This window comes from Coregonus clupeaformis, unplaced genomic scaffold, assembly GCF_020615455.1.
Source record: "Coregonus clupeaformis isolate EN_2021a unplaced genomic scaffold, ASM2061545v1 scaf0363, whole genome shotgun sequence".
Lineage (NCBI taxonomy): Eukaryota > Metazoa > Chordata > Actinopteri > Salmoniformes > Salmonidae > Coregonus > Coregonus clupeaformis.
The window spans coordinates 269980-287475 of record NW_025533818.1 but is presented as its reverse complement, the minus strand read 5'-3'; the positions used below and the strand labels follow the sequence as shown (position 1 = coordinate 287475).

General features: G+C 39.2%; 1 protein-coding gene across 2 annotated transcripts in view; it reads left to right on the top strand.

Moving 5' to 3' along the window:
• Positions 1 to 1627: 1627 nt before the first annotated feature.
• Positions 1628 to 17496, top strand: part of LOC123484577 (protein kinase C-binding protein NELL2-like) — a 154724-nt gene continuing 138855 nt past the window's right edge. For both annotated transcript variants that reach the window (XM_045215070.1, XM_045215069.1), the window contains exons 1-2: positions 1628 to 1982; positions 2338 to 2466. In XM_045215070.1, the coding sequence (XP_045071005.1) occupies positions 1928 to 1982; positions 2338 to 2466 (184 nt within the window). In that variant the 5' untranslated portion in view covers positions 1628 to 1927. The remainder of the gene's footprint in view (positions 1983 to 2337; positions 2467 to 17496) is intronic.

Below are 17496 nucleotides of genomic sequence, written 5' to 3'. Positions count from 1 at the left end.
AGAGCTGTATAGAGTTTAACATACTACAGAGCTGTATAAAGGTTCTATACTGTATAGTCCATCAAGCCCTGACTAGGTTGAGAGATACAGTGAGGGAAAAAAGTATTTGACCCCCTCTCAATCAGAAAGATTTTCTGACTCCCATGTGTCTTTTATACAGGTAACGAGCTGAGATTAGGAGCACACTCTTAAAGGGAGTACTCCTAATCTCAGCTTGTTACCCGTATAAAAGACACCTGGGAGTCAGAAATATTTCTGATTTATAGGTGGTCAAATACTTATTTCCCTCATTAAAATGCAAATCAATTTATAAAATTTTTGACATGCGTTTTTCTGGATTTTTGTTGTTGTTATTCTGTCTCTCACTGTTCAAATAAACCTACCATTAAAATTATAGACTGATCATGTCTTTGTCAGTGGGCAAACGTACAAAATCAGCAGGGGATCAAATACTTTTTTCCCTCACTGTAGATGCCTCCAGGGTTCTGTAACCCTGAGCGCCGAAGGTTCAGTGTGACCCCACATGTCATTATCTAACCCTCATGTATATGCTAATGAGCCTCCAGGTTCCATGGCAACCTGTTCTCCTCAATAGATTCTCAAGGGCACCTGGTGACATGTGGCTCAGTTTGTTTGTGTGTGTGTGTGTGTGTGTTGCTACAGGCAACACTGCAGCAATGGTCCCTTCCTTCTAGGTAGAAAATGTTTTGTTTGTAATGAGTTGACAGATTACTGACTAGCATGTACTTTTAACCTTTTAACTACAGTTCATAATGACCAGCTTGCTGAGTGTGCATTTGTTCTTTAAGAGTTATTGACCAGATAATGGTGGACAGGATGTTAATGATAATGGGATGTTAATGAGTTAGAGGATGTTAATGAGTTAGAGGATGTTAATGGGTTAGAGGATGTTAATAGTTTAGAGGATGTTAATAGTTTAGAGGATGTTAAAGGAGTAGAGGATGTTAATGGGTTAGAGGATGTTAATGGATAAGAGGATGTTAATGGATTAGTGGATGTTAAAGGAGGAGAGGATGTTATTGGTTTAGAGGATGGTAATGGTAATGGAGATGTTAATGGTTTAGAATATGTTAATGAATTAGTGGATGTTAATGGTAATGGATATGTTAATGGATTAGATTATGTTAATATTGTAGATGATGTTAATGGTTTAGAGGATGTTAATGGTAATGTGGATGTTAATGGTTTAGATGATGTTAATGGTGATGGTTTGTTAATAGTTTAGAGGCCCAGGGAGTTTTCTCTCTACTGGCTGAAGGTGTGGTGTGTGGAATGTAGCTAGAAATGCATTTTAATATTGAAGGGAAAATGTTTTATTTTCTAAAGATTGTTTTGACAAACTGAAACCACATTTGCAGTAGGCTAAGCATGCCAAAGGATCACGAAAAACGCCCAGCTGGAAATATTAGCTGATTAAATTACTATCATTGACTATCAAACGTCATTAAATGCAACTCTCTTACAGTCATTTGGAAATGTTGATACATCTGACAGATGGCAGAAGTGCAATCAGTCTCATCTATTAGATTGTGTTCCATGGTAGACCAAAAGGGGGCAAAAAGGAGCACAGACGATATCTTTTCGCTTTCCATGAGTCTCCACATACCAGCCTTCTCTCACTCACTCTCTAGCTAGCAGCCCCTATAGTGATGATGTTGCACCTGTCTTCAGCGCGCTCTTCTCAATCATCACGAATGCTGAATGGAATATTTTGATATCTTAGTCCTTCTTTCTAATTGGTCTTAAAAGTTCTAAGAACGACGGTCAATATTGGATGATGAGTAATTTTGCGCGCATGTGGTTTTTATTCTAACTGATGCGTATCGCCTCCGGTATTTTAGCACCACCAGTATTTTTGGAAGTGGACAGATAAGCATGGACTCATTGTTGTGATTCTTTTCCATTCATGATGGGACTATTTAAACTTTCATTTTTGCACTGTATGTTTGGCATCTTCCCAGGTAAGCTACGCGTCCGCATTTTGTTATGCAATTATGTTGACTGATTTCCTATATCTGTCATGTTTTGATTTTAGTATGTTACTATGACGTGGTTTCAGTTGCTAACTGAATTAATGTATTTCTTAATTTTCATGTTTTACAATCCTTTTACCATTATGGCTGTGTAGAAATTTGTAACCTATCAGAATGAAGGTTTGTAGGCTAAGTTTCGCAGTATTACATCATGATATAGCAGCAGTAGCCCGCTGCGCTTTGTCCACACCAAGGTGTCGGACTGCCGGTCGCTGTCCATGGTGCTGAACTAACGCTATCTCTGCCGCTTCCGGACTCTTTCTATCCGGTCTCTCTCGTCCAGCTCTAGGCTTTGGGGTCGACCCTGCCCTCCGCATCAACGTATTCGATGAACTGAAGTTGGGAGAGTCGTTCGCTGGAGTTTTCCAAGTTCAGGGGTTCCACAATGAGAGCAGAGCCTTTCTTTTACAAGGTAAGACCCAACAATTATATTTTACCCATATCCATGTATTCCTCCCTCTGTGTACTTCGATCTTGTTTACGTTTGCACGTGCGACTAATCTTCTGTTATGTCTTAAGACATTGAGTTCAAATAGTCTACACACATGTTAAAAAACAGGTAACCTATTGAATTACAATCAGTAGGCCAACTACTAGGATGGACGTTTTGTCTTGACATTTCACCCATAGCGTGATAAAGCATTAAAGTTAGCCTAGGCCTACTGTATGACGATAATAGATAACACCAGCAGGCTGCAGTGAACTATTGGCAGCGACATTATTGTTTCAATCTATAAATTATAGACTATTAATCTCTATCCTTTGCAAAAAGTGGATCAGCAAAACAAAGATCCAATATAGAAATCCAACCCATACAGAAGCATTTCATTCGGGCCATTCAGCTGTTCCCATATTGCGACTTCTAATCCCATGTCTGGAGTTTTAGGTTTGGTAGGCACTGGCATACCACATCCCCCCACACACACCCCCAGAGGTCATATGCCATGGCAATTTGTTTTGTGAATGACAGTAAATTAGCTGTAAGATACAAGAAAAATTTCTGCTCAGCCTCATTGCAAAATGTGTAGAATAGCATGATTAGCTATGAAACTGCAAATGTTTCTCTCTGCCCCATGGAAATGTGTATAGAATTGCAGAAAATGATCTTTAAAAAAGCAACATTTTCTCTCAGTCTCATGGAAAAATTTGTAGAATTGTAGAAAGTTCACTTTTCAAACTGTGTTTGTGTGGGGATCATTTTTTTCATCTTCCACAAGAGTCTCTGTTTCTTTCATTCAGACTTTCTGTGAGTTTCTCTCTCTGATGTCTCCAGACTGAGGGTGTTGATCTGAGCTCCAGTGGCTCTGGATGAGCAAGCGATGCAGATTCCCCCTCCCTCTATTCACCATTGAGTGGTGTGCTAGCGCCGACAATTAGCAGAGCAGAAAACAGGGCTGTTTCTCTGCCTTTGTGCCGAAGCTTAAATCATTCATTTAATAGGCATCTATTCGTTTTTGCGCTGGCTCTCTTACACAGGCTCGATGTACACTCACTGGACTCTAACCACACACACACACACACACACACACACACACACACACACACACACACACACACACACACACACACACACACACACACACACACACACACACACACACACACACACATTCCTTCACACTCTTCACATATGCAGCTGCTACTCTCTGCTTATTATATGCATGGTCACTTTACCCCGACCTACATGTACATATTACCTCAATTACCTCGACTAACCTTTACCCCTGCACATTGACTCGGTACCGGTACCCCTTGTATATAGCCTTGTTATTGTTATTTTATTGTGTTACTATTTTTCCTTTAGTTTATTTAGCAAATGTTTCTTACTTACTTTTAAAAAACTTCATTGTTGGTTAAGGGCTCGTAAGTAAGCATTTCACCGTAAGGTTTACACCTGTTGTATTCGGCGCATGTGACAAATTCATTTGATTTGATTTGTAGGCCTTTTATCACCAGTACCAGTACCAGTACCAGTCCATGTCTTTGTTGAGGCTTTGAGTATCAGAATGAAAGGCAGAATGGGTGTATTCAACCCGTTTGTTATGGCAAGCCTAAATAAGTTCAGGAGTACAAATGTGCCGAACAACTCACATAATAAGTTGCATGGACTCACTCTGTGTGCAATAATAGTGTTTAACATGATTTTTGAATGATTACCTCATCTCTGTACCCCACACATACAATTATCTGTAAGGTCCCTCAGTCGAGCAATGAATTTCAAACATAGATTCAACCACAAAGACAACATTGTAGTTACTCCACAATACTAGACTAATTGGCGGAGTGAAAATAAGGAAGCTTGTACAGAATACAAATATTCCAAAACATGCACCTTGTTTACAACAAGGCACTAAAGTAATACTGCAAAAAAATGTGGCAAAGCAATTAACTTTTTGTCTTGAATACAAAGTGTTATGTTTGGGGCAAATCCAATACAACACATTACTGAGTACCACTCTCCTTAATTTCAAGCATAGGGGTGGCAGCATCATGTTATGGGTATGCTTGTAATCGTTAAGGACTGAGGCGTTTTTCAGGATAAAAAAGAAATGGAATGGAGCAAAGCACAGGCAAAATCCTAGAGGAAAACCAGGTTCAGTCTGCTTCCCAACAGACACTGGGAGATGAATGAACCTTTCAGCAGGACAATAACTTAAAACAGGCCAAATATTCACTGGAGTTGCTTACCAAGAAGACAGTAAATGTTCCTGGGTGGCCGAGTTAAAGTTTTGACTTAACTCTGCTTGAAAATCTATGGCAAGACTTGAAAATCGTTGTCTAGTAATGATCAACAACCAATCTGACAGAGCTTGAAGAATTCTGAAAATAATAATTGGCAAATATTGTACAATCTAGGTGTGCTAAGCTCTTAGAGACTTACCCAGAAAGACTATCAGCTGTATTTGCTGCCAAAGGTGATTCTAACATGGATTGACTCGGGGGTGTGAATACTTATGTAATTGAGATATTTCTGTATTTCATTTGCAATAAATTAGCAAAAATGTCTAAAAACATATTTTCACTTTGTCAATATGGGGTATTGTGTGTAGATGGGTGAGAAAAAAAGTGTGTATAATCCATTTTGGCTGTAACACAACAAAATGTGGAATGAGTCAACGGTTATGAATACTTTCTGAAGGCTCTGTGTATACAGGAACATCATACCACTGTTCTCCCTTCTCCTCTCCTCTCTCCCAGAATTCTAGGCTTTCACAAGGATTAGATGGAACCCATTATGGTATATCCCTAAACTACATCTATTCACCTATTATAGAAATTGTGTACAATAATAACCCATCTGTTCCCTTGATGCATTCATAGAGATAATTCAAAGTCATCATCATAGATATATGGAATCCAGAGGTTAAAGAGGATTTGTTACTGAATGATTGGATTAGATGGATCAGTGCCCTCCCCCAACACACCTGCTAAAGAATAGGATATGAATGACATCAATGTCAGTGTGCCCATCAACTCTGCTGAGTGAGTGAGTGAACCCTCCCTGTACAGATGTAGGATATTGATTTGAGCCAGTTTGCTACAGCAGAAAAATAATCCTGCAGCATTAGAATTATAATTAATTGACATTTTCGTAGGGCTTCATACATTTTTCATCAGGGAAAATCATGTCTGATATTTCAAAGTGGAAATTACAAACTTCAGAAGCCTTTTTTAACCTTAAATACACTACAAGTTTTACATTTCTTGCAACAGGGTGATACAATTAAGAACCTCCACCCGTACCTCTCTATGCTGACGGGATGCTCTCTCTGTTCTCTCTAAGTGCAGCGATCAGGTTGCTGCTTACTCATCACCCCAATAGAGACTGTATCTGCAGCAGCACAGCAGGACAGGATGCTGTTAGTGTAGTGTTGTCGGTCCTACGTGTGTGTGTGTGTATGTGAATGCAACACACACACACACGTGAGATGCCACTCCTCTGCCCATTGCCAAGCTCTGTGTGCCAACCAGACAGAAGGGCAAGAGGCCTAACAGTGGTAGCAACATTAGTCATAGAAGATATACCCATGATGCATTGGATAACAGGAAGCAGATATCAAAGGCCTATATGTTGGAAACAGTTCAGTCACTATTTTGTTATGTATCATTATGTATCCCAGAGAGGTACATTAGAAGTGATATATCCCAGAGAGGTACATTAGAAGTGATGTATCCCAGAGAGTGATGTATTCCAGAGAGGTACATTAGAAGTGATGTATCCCAGAGAGGTACATTAGAAGTGATGTATTCCAGAGAGGTACATTAGAGGTGATGTATTCCAGAGAGGTACATTAGAAGTGATGTATTCCAGAGAGGTACATTAGAAGTGATGTATTCCGGAGAGGTACATTAGAAGTGATGTATCCCAGAGAGTGATGTATTCCAGAGAGGTACATTAGAAGTGATATATACCAGAGAGGTACATTAGAAGTGGTGTATTCCAGAGAGGTACATTATAGGTGATGCATTCCAGAGAGGTACATTAGAGGTGATGTATTCCAGAGAGGTACATTAGAAGTGATGTATTCCAGAGAGGTACATTAGAAGTGATGTATTCCAGAGAGGTACATTAGAAGTGATGTATCCCAGAGAGGTACATTAGAAGTGATGTATTCCAGAGAGGTACATTAGAAGTGATGTATTCCAGAGAGGTACTTTAGAGGTGATGTATTCCAGAGAGGTACATTAGAAGTGATGTATCCCAGAGAGTGATGTATTCCAGAGAGGTACATTAGAAGTGATATATCCCAGAGAGGTACATTAGAAGTGATGTATTCCAGAGAGGTACATTAGAGGTGATGTATTCCAGAGAGGTACATTAGAGGTGATGTATTCCAGAGAGGTACATTAGAGATGATGTATTCCAGAGAGGTACATTAGAGGTGATGTATTCCAGAGAGGTACATTAGAAGTGATGTATTCCAGAGAGGTACATTAGAAGTGATGTATTCCAGAGAGGTACATTAGAAGTGATGTATTCCAGAGAGGTACATTAGAAGTGATGTATCCCAGATAGGTACATTAGAAGTGATGTATCCCAGAGAGGTACATTAGAAGTGATGTATTTCAGAGAGGTACATTAGAAGTGATATATTCCAGAGAGGTACATTAGAAGTGATGTATTCCAGAGAGGTACATTAGAAGTGATGTATTCCAGAGAGGTACATTAGAAGTGATGTATTCCAGAGAGGTACATTAGAAGTGATGTATCCCAGACAGGTACATTAGAAGTGATGTATTCCAGAGAGGTACATTAGAAGTGATGTATTCCAGAGAGGTACACTAGAAGTGATGTATCCCAGACAGGTACATTAGAAGTGATATATTTCAGAGAGGTACATTAGAAGTGATGTATTCCAGAGAGGTACATTAGAAGTGATGTATTCCAGAGAGGTCCATTAGAAGTGATGTATCCCAGAGAGGTACATTAGAAGTGATGTATTCCAGAGAGGTACATTAGAAGTGATGTATTCCAGAGAGGTACATTAGAGGTGATGTATTCCAGAGAGGTACATTAGAAGTGATGTATCCCAGATAGGTACTTTAGAAGTGATGTATCCCAGAGAGGTACATTAGAAGTGATGTATTTCAGAGAAATGTACATTAGAAGTGATGTATTCTGGAGAGGTACATTAGAAGTGATGTATTCCAGAGAGGTACATTAGAAGTGATATATCCCAGAGAGGTACATTAGAAGTGATGTATTCCAGAGAGGTACATTAGAAGTGATATATCCCAGAGAGGTACATTAGAAGTGATGTATCCCAGAGAGTGATGTATTCCAGAGAGGTACATTAGAAGTGATGTATCCCAGAGAGGTACATTAGAAGTGATGTATTCCAGAGAGGTACATTAGAAGTGATGTATCCCAGAGAGTGATGTATCCCAGAGAGGTACATTAGAAGTGATGTATTCAGAGAGGTACATTAGAGGTGATGTATTCCAGAGAGGTACATTAGAAGTGATGTATTCCAGAGAGGTACATTAGAAGTGATGTATTCCGGAGAGGTACATTAGAAGTGATGTATCCCAGAGAGTGATGTATTCCAGAGAGGGACATTAGAAGTGATATATACCAGAGAGGTACATTAGAAGTGGTGTATTCCAGAGAGGTACATTATAGGTGATGTAGTCCAGAGAGGTACATTAGAGGTGATGTATTCCAGAGAGGTACATTAGAAGTGATGTATTCCAGAGAGGTACATTAGAAGTGATGTATTCCAGAGAGGTACATTAGAAGTGATGTATTCCAGAGAGGTACATTAGATGTGATGTATCCCAGAGAGGTACATTAGAAGTGATGTATTCCAGAGAGGTACATTAGAAGTGATGTATTCCAGAGAGGTACATTAGAGGTGATGTATTCCAGAGAGTTACATTAGAAGTGATGTATTCCAGAGAGGTCCATTAGAAGTGATATATCCCAGAGAGGTACATTAGAAGTGATGTATTCCAGAGAGGTACATTAGAGGTGATGTATTCCAGAGAGGTACATTAGAGATGATGTATTCCAGAGAGGTACATTAGAAGTGATGTATTCCGGAGAGGTACATGAGAAGTGATGTATCCCAGAGAGTGATGTATTCCAGAGAGGGACATTAGAAGTGATATATACCAGAGAGGTACATTAGAAGTGGTGTATTCCAGAGAGGTACATTATAGGTGATGTATTCCAGAGAGGTACATTAGAGGTGATGTATTCCAGAGAGGTACATTAGAAGTGATGTATTCCAGAGAGGTACATTAGAAGTGATGTATTCCAGAGAGGTACATTAGAAGTGATGTATTCCAGAGAGGTACATTAGAAGTGATGTATTCCAGAGAGGTACATTAGAAGTGATGTATTCCAGAGAGGTACATTAGAAGTGATGTATCCCAGAGAGGTACATTAGAAGTGATGTATTCCAGAGAGGTACATTAGAAGTGATGTATTCCAGAGAGGTACATTAGAGGTGATGTATTCCAGAGAGGTACATTACAAGTGATGTATCCCAGAGAGTGATGTATTCCAGAGAGGTACATTAGAAGTGATATATCCCAGAGAGGTACATTAGAAGTGATGTATTCCAGAGAGGTACATTAGAGGTGATGTATTCCAGAGAGGTACATTAGAGATGATGTTTTCCAGAGAGGTACATTAGAGGTGATGTATTCCAGAGAGGTACATTAGAAGTGATGTATTCCAGAGAGGTACATTAGAAGTGATGTATTCCAGAGAGGTACATTAGAAGTGATATATCCCAGACAGGTACATTATAAGTGATGTATTCCAGAGAGGTACATTAGAAGTGATGTATTCCAGAGAGGTACATTAGAAGTGATGTATCCCAGACAGGTACATTAGAAGTGATGTATTCCAGAGAGGTACATTAGAAGTGATGTATTCCAGAGAGGTACATTAGAAGTGATGTATTCCAGAGAGGTACATTAGAAGTGATGTATTCCAGAGAGGTACATTAGAGGTGATGTATTCCAGAGAGGTACATTAGAAGTGATGTATCCCAGATAGGTACATTAGAAGTGATGTATCCCAGAGAGGTACATTAGAAGTGATGTATTCAGAGAAATGTACATTAGAAGTGATGTATTCTGGAGAGGTACATTAGAAGTGATGTATTCCGAGAGGTACATTAGAAGTGATATATCCCAGAGAGGTACATTAGAAGTGATGTATTCCAGAGAGGTACATTAGAAGTGATATATCCCAGAGAGGTACATTAGAAGTGATGTATCCCAGAGAGTGATGTATTCCAGAGAGGTACATTAGAAGTGATGTATCCCAGAGAGGTAAATTAGAAGTGATGTATTCCAGAGAGGTACATTAAAAGTGATGTATTCCAGAGAGGTACATTAGAAGTGATGTATTCCGGAGAGGTACATTAGAAGTGATGTATCCCAGAGAGTGATGTATTCCAGAGAGGGACATTAGAAGTGATATATACCAGAGAGGTACATTAGAAGTGGTGTATTCCAGAGAGGTACATTATAGGTGATGTATTCCAGAGAGGTACATTAGAGGTGATGTATTCCAGAGAGGTACATTAGAAGTGATGTATTCCAGAGAGGTACATTAGAAGTGATGTATTCCAGAGAGGTACATTAGAAGTGATGTATTCCAGAGAGGTACATTAGAAGTGATGTATCCCAGAGAGGTATATTAGAAGTGATGTATTCCAGAGAGGTACATTAGAAGTGATGTATTCCAGAGAGGTACATTAGAGGTGATGTATTCCAGAGAGGTACATTAGAAGTGATGTATCCCAGAGAGTGATGTATTCCAGAGAGGTACATTAGAAGTGATATATCCCAGAGAGGTACATTAGAAGTGATGTATTCCAGAGAGGTACATTAGAGGTGATGTATTCCAGAGAGGTACATTAGAGATGATGTATTCAAGAGAGGTACATTAGAGGTGATGTATTCCAGAGAGGTACATTAGAAGTGATGTATTCCAGAGAGGTACATTAGAAGTGATGTATTCCAGAGAGGCACATTAGAAGTGATGTATTCCAGAGAGGTACATTAGAAGTGATGTATTCCAGAGAGGTACATTAGAGGTGATGTATTCCAGAGAGGTACATTAGAAGTGATGTATCCCAGATAGGTACATTAGAAGTGATGTATCCCAGAGAGGTACATTAGAAGTGATGTATTTCAGAGAGGTACATTAGAAGTGATATATTCCAGAGAGGTACATTAGAAGTGATGTATTCCAGAGAGGTACATTAGAAGTGATGTATTCCAGAGAGGTACATTAGAAGTGATGTATTCCAGAGAGGTACATTAGAAGTGATGTATCCCAGACAGGTACATTAGAAGTGATGTATTCCAGAGAGGTACATTAGAAGTGATGTATTCCAGAGAGGTACACTAGAAGTGATGTATCCCAGACAGGTACATTAGAAGTGATATATTTCAGAGAGGTACATTAGAAGTGATGTATTCCAGAGAGGTACATTAGAAGTGATGTATTCCAGAGAGGTCCATTAGAAGTGATGTATCCCAGAGAGGTACATTAGAAGTGATATATCCCAGAGAGGTACATTAGAAGTGATGTATTCCAGAGAGGTACATTAGAGGTGATGTATTCCAGAGAGGTACATTAGAAGTGATGTATCCCAGATAGGTACTTTAGAAGTGATGTATCCCAGAGAGGTACATTAGAAGTGATGTATTTCAGAGAAATGTACATTAGAAGTGATGTATTCTGGAGAGGTACATTAGAAGTGATGTATTCCAGAGAGGTACATTAGAAGTGATATATCCCAGAGAGGTACATTATAAGTGATGTATTCCAGAGAGGTACATTAGAAGTGATATTTCCCAGAGAGGTACATTAGAAGTGATGTATCCCAGAGAGTGATGTATTCCAGAGAGGTACATTAGAAGTGATGTATCCCAGAGAGGTACATTAGAAGTGATGTATTCCAGAGAGGTACATTAGAAGTGATGTATCCCAGAGAGTGATGTATCCCAGAGAGGTACATTAGAAGTGATGTATTCCAGAGAGGTACATTAGAGGTGATGTATTCCAGAGAGGTACATTAGAAGTGATGTATTCCAGAGAGGTACATTAGAAGTGATGTATTCCGGAGAGGTACATTAGAAGTGATGTATCCCAGAGAGTGATGTATTCCAGAGAGGGACATTAGAAGTGATATATACCAGAGAGGTACATTAGAAGTGGTGTATTCCAGAGAGGTACATTGTAGGTGATGTATTCAGAGAGGTACATTAGAGTGATGTATTCCAGAGAGGTACATTAGAAGTGATGTATTCCAGAGAGGTACATTAGAAGTGATGTATTCCAGAGAGGTACATTAGAAGTGATGTATTCCAGAGAGGTACATTAGATGTGATGTATCCCAGAGAGGTACATTAGAAGTGATGTATTCCAGAGAGGTACATTAGAAGTGATGTATTCCAGAGAGGTACATTAGAGGTGATGTATTCCAGAGAGTTACATTAGAAGTGATGTATTCCAGAGAGGTACATTAGAAGTGATATATCCCAGAGAGGTACATTAGAAGTGATGTATTCCAGAGAGGTACATTAGAGGTGATGTATTCCAGAGAGGTACATTAGAGATGATGTATTCCAGAGAGGTACATTAGAGGTGATGTATTCCAGAGAGGTACATTAGAAGTGATGTATTCCAGAGAGGTACATTAGAAGTGATGTATTCCAGAGAGGTACATTAGAAGTGATGTATTCGAGAGGTACATTAGAAGTGATGTATCCCAGAGAGTGATGTATTCCAGAGAGGGACATTAGAAGTGATATATACCAGAGAGGTACATTAGAAGTGGTGTATTCCAGAGAGGTACATTATAGGTGATGTATTCCAGAGAGGTATATTAGAGGTGATGTATTCCAGAGAGGTACATTAGAAGTGATGTATTCCAGAGAGGTACATTAGAAGTGATGTATTCCAGAGAGGTACATTAGAAGTGATGTATTCCAGAGAGGTACATTAGAAGTGATGTATCCCAGAGAGGTACATTAGAAGTGATGTATTCCAGAGAGGTACATTAGAAGTGATGTATTCCAGAGAGGTACATTAGAGGTGATGTATTCCAGAGAGGTACATTACAAGTGATGTATCCCAGAGAGTGATGTATTCCAGAGAGGTACATTAGAAGTGATATATCCCAGAGAGGTACATTAGAAGTGATGTATTCCAGAGAGGTACATTAGAAGTGATGTATCCCAGAGAGGTACATTAGAAGTGATGTATTCCAGAGAGGTACATTAGAAGTGATGTATCCCAGAGAGTGATGTATCCCAGAGAGGTACATTAGAAGTGATGTATTCCAGAGAGGTACATTAGAAGTGATGTATCCCAGAGAGTGATGTATCCCAGAGAGGTACATTAGAAGTGATGTATTCCAGAGAGGTACATTAGAGGTAATGTATTCCAGAGAGGTACATTAGAGATGATGTATTCCAGAGAGGTACATTAGAGGTGATGTATTCCAGAGAGGTACATTAGAAGTGATGTATTCCAGAGAGGTACATTAGAAGTGATGTATTCCAGAGAGGTACATTAGAAGTGATATATCCCAGACAGGTACATTAGAAGTGATGTATTCCAGAGAGGTACATTAGAAGTGATGTATTCCAGAGAGGTACTTTAGAAGTGATGTATCCCAGACAGGTACATTAGAAGTGATGTATTCCAGAGAGGTACATTAGAAGTGATATATCCCAGAGAGGTACATTAGAAGTGATGTATTCCAGAGAGGTACATTAGAGGTGATGTATTCCAGAGAGGTACATTAGAGATGATGTATTCCAGAGAGGTACATTAGAGGTGATGTATTCCAGAGAGGTACATTAGAAGTGATGTATTCCAGAGAGGTACATTAGAAGTGATGTATTCCAGAGAGGTACATTAGAAGTGATGTATTCCGGAGAGGTACATTAGAAGTGATGTATCCCAGAGAGTGATGTATTCCAGAGAGGGACATTAGAAGTGATATATACCAGAGAGGTACATTAGAAGTGGTGTATTCCAGAGAGGTACATTATAGGTGATGTATTCCAGAGAGGTATATTAGAGGTGATGTATTCCAGAGAGGTACATTAGAAGTGATGTATTCCAGAGAGGTACATTAGAAGTGATGTATTCCAGAGAGGTACATTAGAAGTGATGTATTCCAGAGAGGTACATTAGAGGTGATGTATTCCAGAGAGGTACATTACAAGTGATGTATCCCAGAGAGTGATGTATTCCAGAGAGGTACATTAGAAGTGATATATCCCAGAGAGGTACATTAGAAGTGATGTATTCCAGAGAGGTACATTAGAGGTGATGTATTCCAGAGAGGTACATTAGAGATGATGTTTTCCAGAGAGGTACATTAGAGGTGATGTATTCCAGAGAGGTACATTAGAAGTGATGTATTCCAGAGAGGTACATTAGAAGTGATGTATTCCAGAGAGGTACATTAGAAGTGATATATCCCAGACAGGTACATTATAAGTGATGTATTCCAGAGAGGTACATTAGAAGTGATGTATTCCAGAGAGGTACATTAGAAGTGATGTATCCCAGACAGGTACATTAGAAGTGATGTATTCCAGAGAGGTACATTAGAAGTGATGTATTCCAGAGAGGTACATTAGAAGTGATGTATTCCAGAGAGGTACATTAGAAGTGATGTATTCCAGAGAGGTACATTAGAGGTGATGTATTCCAGAGAGGTACATTAGAAGTGATGTATCCCAGATAGGTACATTAGAAGTGATGTATCCCAGAGAGGTACATTAGAAGTGATGTATTCAGAGAAATGTACATTAGAAGTGATGTATTCTGGAGAGGTACATTAGAAGTGATGTATTCCAGAGAGGTACATTAGAAGTGATATATCCCAGAGAGGTATATTAGAAGTGATGTATTCCAGAGAGGTACATTAGAAGTGATATATCCCAGAGAGGTACATTAGAAGTGATGTATCCCAGAGAGTGATGTATTCCAGAGAGGTACATTAGAAGTGATGTATCCCAGAGAGGTAAATTAGAAGTGATGTATTCCAGAGAGGTACATTAAAAGTGATGTATTCCAGAGAGGTACATTAGAAGTGATGTATTCCGGAGAGGTACATTAGAAGTGATGTATCCCAGAGGTGATGTATTCCAGAGAGGGACATTAGAAGTGATATATACCAGAGAGGTACATTAGAAGTGGTGTATTCCAGAGAGGTACATTATAGGTGATGTATTCCAGAGAGGTACATTAGAGGTGATGTATTCCAGAGAGGTACATTAGAAGTGATGTATTCCAGAGAGGTACATTAGAAGTGATGTATTCCAGAGAGGTACATTAGAAGTGATGTATTCCAGAGAGGTACATTAGAAGTGATGTATCCCAGAGAGGTATATTAGAAGTGATGTATTCCAGAGAGGTACATTAGAAGTGATGTATTCCCCAGAGAGGTACATTAGAGGTGATGTATTCCAGAGAGGTACATTAGAAGTGATGTATCCCCAGAGAGTGATGTATTCCAGAGAGGTACATTAGAAGTGATATATCCCAGAGAGGTACATTAGAAGTGATGTATTCCAGAGAGGTACATTAGAGGTGATGTATTCTAGAGAGGTACATTAGAGATGATGTATTCAAGAGAGGTACATTAGAGGTGATGTATTCCAGAGAGGTACATTAGAAGTGATGTATTCCAGAGAGGTACATTAGAAGTGATGTATTCCAGAGAGGCACATTAGAAGTGATGTATTCCAGAGAGGTACATTAGAAGTGATGTATTCCAGAGAGGTACATTAGAGGTGATGTATTCCAGAGAGGTACATTAGAAGTGATGTATCCCAGATAGGTACATTAGAAGTGATGTATCCCAGAGAGGTACATTAGAAGTGATGTATTTCAGAGAGGTACATTAGAAGTGATATATTCCAGAGAGGTACATTAGAAGTGATGTATTCCAGAGAGGTACATTAGAAGTGATGTATTCCAGAGAGGTACATTAGAAGTGATGTATTCCAGAGAGGTACATTAGAAGTGATGTATCCCAGACAGGTACATTAGAAGTGATGTATTCCAGAGAGGTACATTAGAAGTGATGTATTCCAGAGAGGTACACTAGAAGTGATGTATCCCAGACAGGTACATTAGAAGTGATATATTTCAGAGAGGTACATTAGAAGTGATGTATTCCAGAGAGTACATTAGAAGTGATGTATTCCAGAGAGGTCCATTAGAAGTGATGTATCCCAGAGAGGTACATTAGAAGTGATATATCCCAGAGAGGTACATTAGAAGTGATGTATTCCAGAGAGGTACATTAGAGGTGATGTATTCCAGAGAGGTACATTAGAAGTGATGTATCCCAGATAGGTACTTTAGAAGTGATGTATCCCAGAGAGGTACATTAGAAGTGATGTATTTCAGAGAAATGTACATTAGAAGTGATGTATTCTGGAGAGGTACATTAGAAGTGATGTATTCCAGAGAGGTACATTAGAAGTGATATATCCCAGAGAGGTACATTATAAGTGATGTATTCCAGAGAGGTACATTAGAAGTGATATTTCCCAGAGAGGTACATTAGAAGTGATGTATCCCAGAGAGTGATGTATTCCAGAGAGGTACATTAGAAGTGATGTATCCCAGAGAGGTACATTAGAAGTGATGTATTCCAGAGAGGTACATTAGAAGTGATGTATCCCAGAGAGTGATGTATCCCAGAGAGGTACATTAGAAGTGATGTATTCAGAGAGGTACATTAGAGGTGATGTATTCCAGAGAGGTACATTAGAAGTGATGTATTCCAGAGAGGTACATTAGAAGTGATGTATTCCGGAGAGGTACATTAGAAGTGATGTATCCCAGAGAGTGATGTATTCCAGAGAGGGACATTAGAAGTGATATATACCAGAGAGGTACATTAGAAGTGGTGTATTCCAGAGAGGTACATTGTAGGTGATGTATTCCAGAGAGGTAAATTAGAGGTGATGTATTCCAGAGAGGTACATTAGAAGTGATGTATTCCAGAGAGGTACATTAGAAGTGATGTATTCCAGAGAGGTACATTAGAAGTGATGTATTCCAGAGAGGTACATTAGATGTGATGTATCCCAGAGAGGTACATTAGAAGTGATGTATTCCAGAGAGGTACATTAGAAGTGATGTATTCCAGAGAGGTACATTAGAGGTGATGTATTCCAGAGAGTTACATTAGAAGTGATGTATTCCAGAGAGGTACATTAGAAGTGATATATCCCAGAGAGGTACATTAGAAGTGATGTATTCCAGAGAGGTACATTAGAGGTGATGTATTCCAGAGAGGTACATTAGAGATGATGTATTCCAGAGAGGTACATTAGAGGTGATGTATTCCAGAGAGGTACATTAGAAGTGATGTATTCCAGAGAGGTACATTAGAAGTGATGTATTCCAGAGAGGTACATTAGAAGTGATGTATTCCGGAGAGGTACATTAGAAGTGATGTATCCCAGAGAGTGATGTATTCCAGAGAGGACATTAGAAGTGATATATACCAGAGAGGTACATTAGAAGTGGTGTATTCCAGAGAGGTACATTATAGGTGATGTATTCCAGAGAGGTATATTAGAGGTGATGTATTCCAGAGAGGTACATTAGAAGTGATGTATTCCAGAGAGGTACATTAGAAGTGATGTATTCCAGAGAGGTACATTAGAAGTGATGTATTCCAGAGAGGTACATTAGAAGTGATGTATCCCAGAGAGGTACATTAGAAGTGATGTATTCCAGAGAGGTACATTAGAAGTGATGTATTCCAGAGAGGTACATTAGAGGTGATGTATTCCAGAGAGGTACATTACAAGTGATGTATCCCAGAGAGTGATGTATTCCAGAGAGGTACATTAGAAGTGATATATCCCAGAGAGGTACATTAGAAGTGATGTATTCCAGAGAGGTACATTAGAAGTGATGTATCCC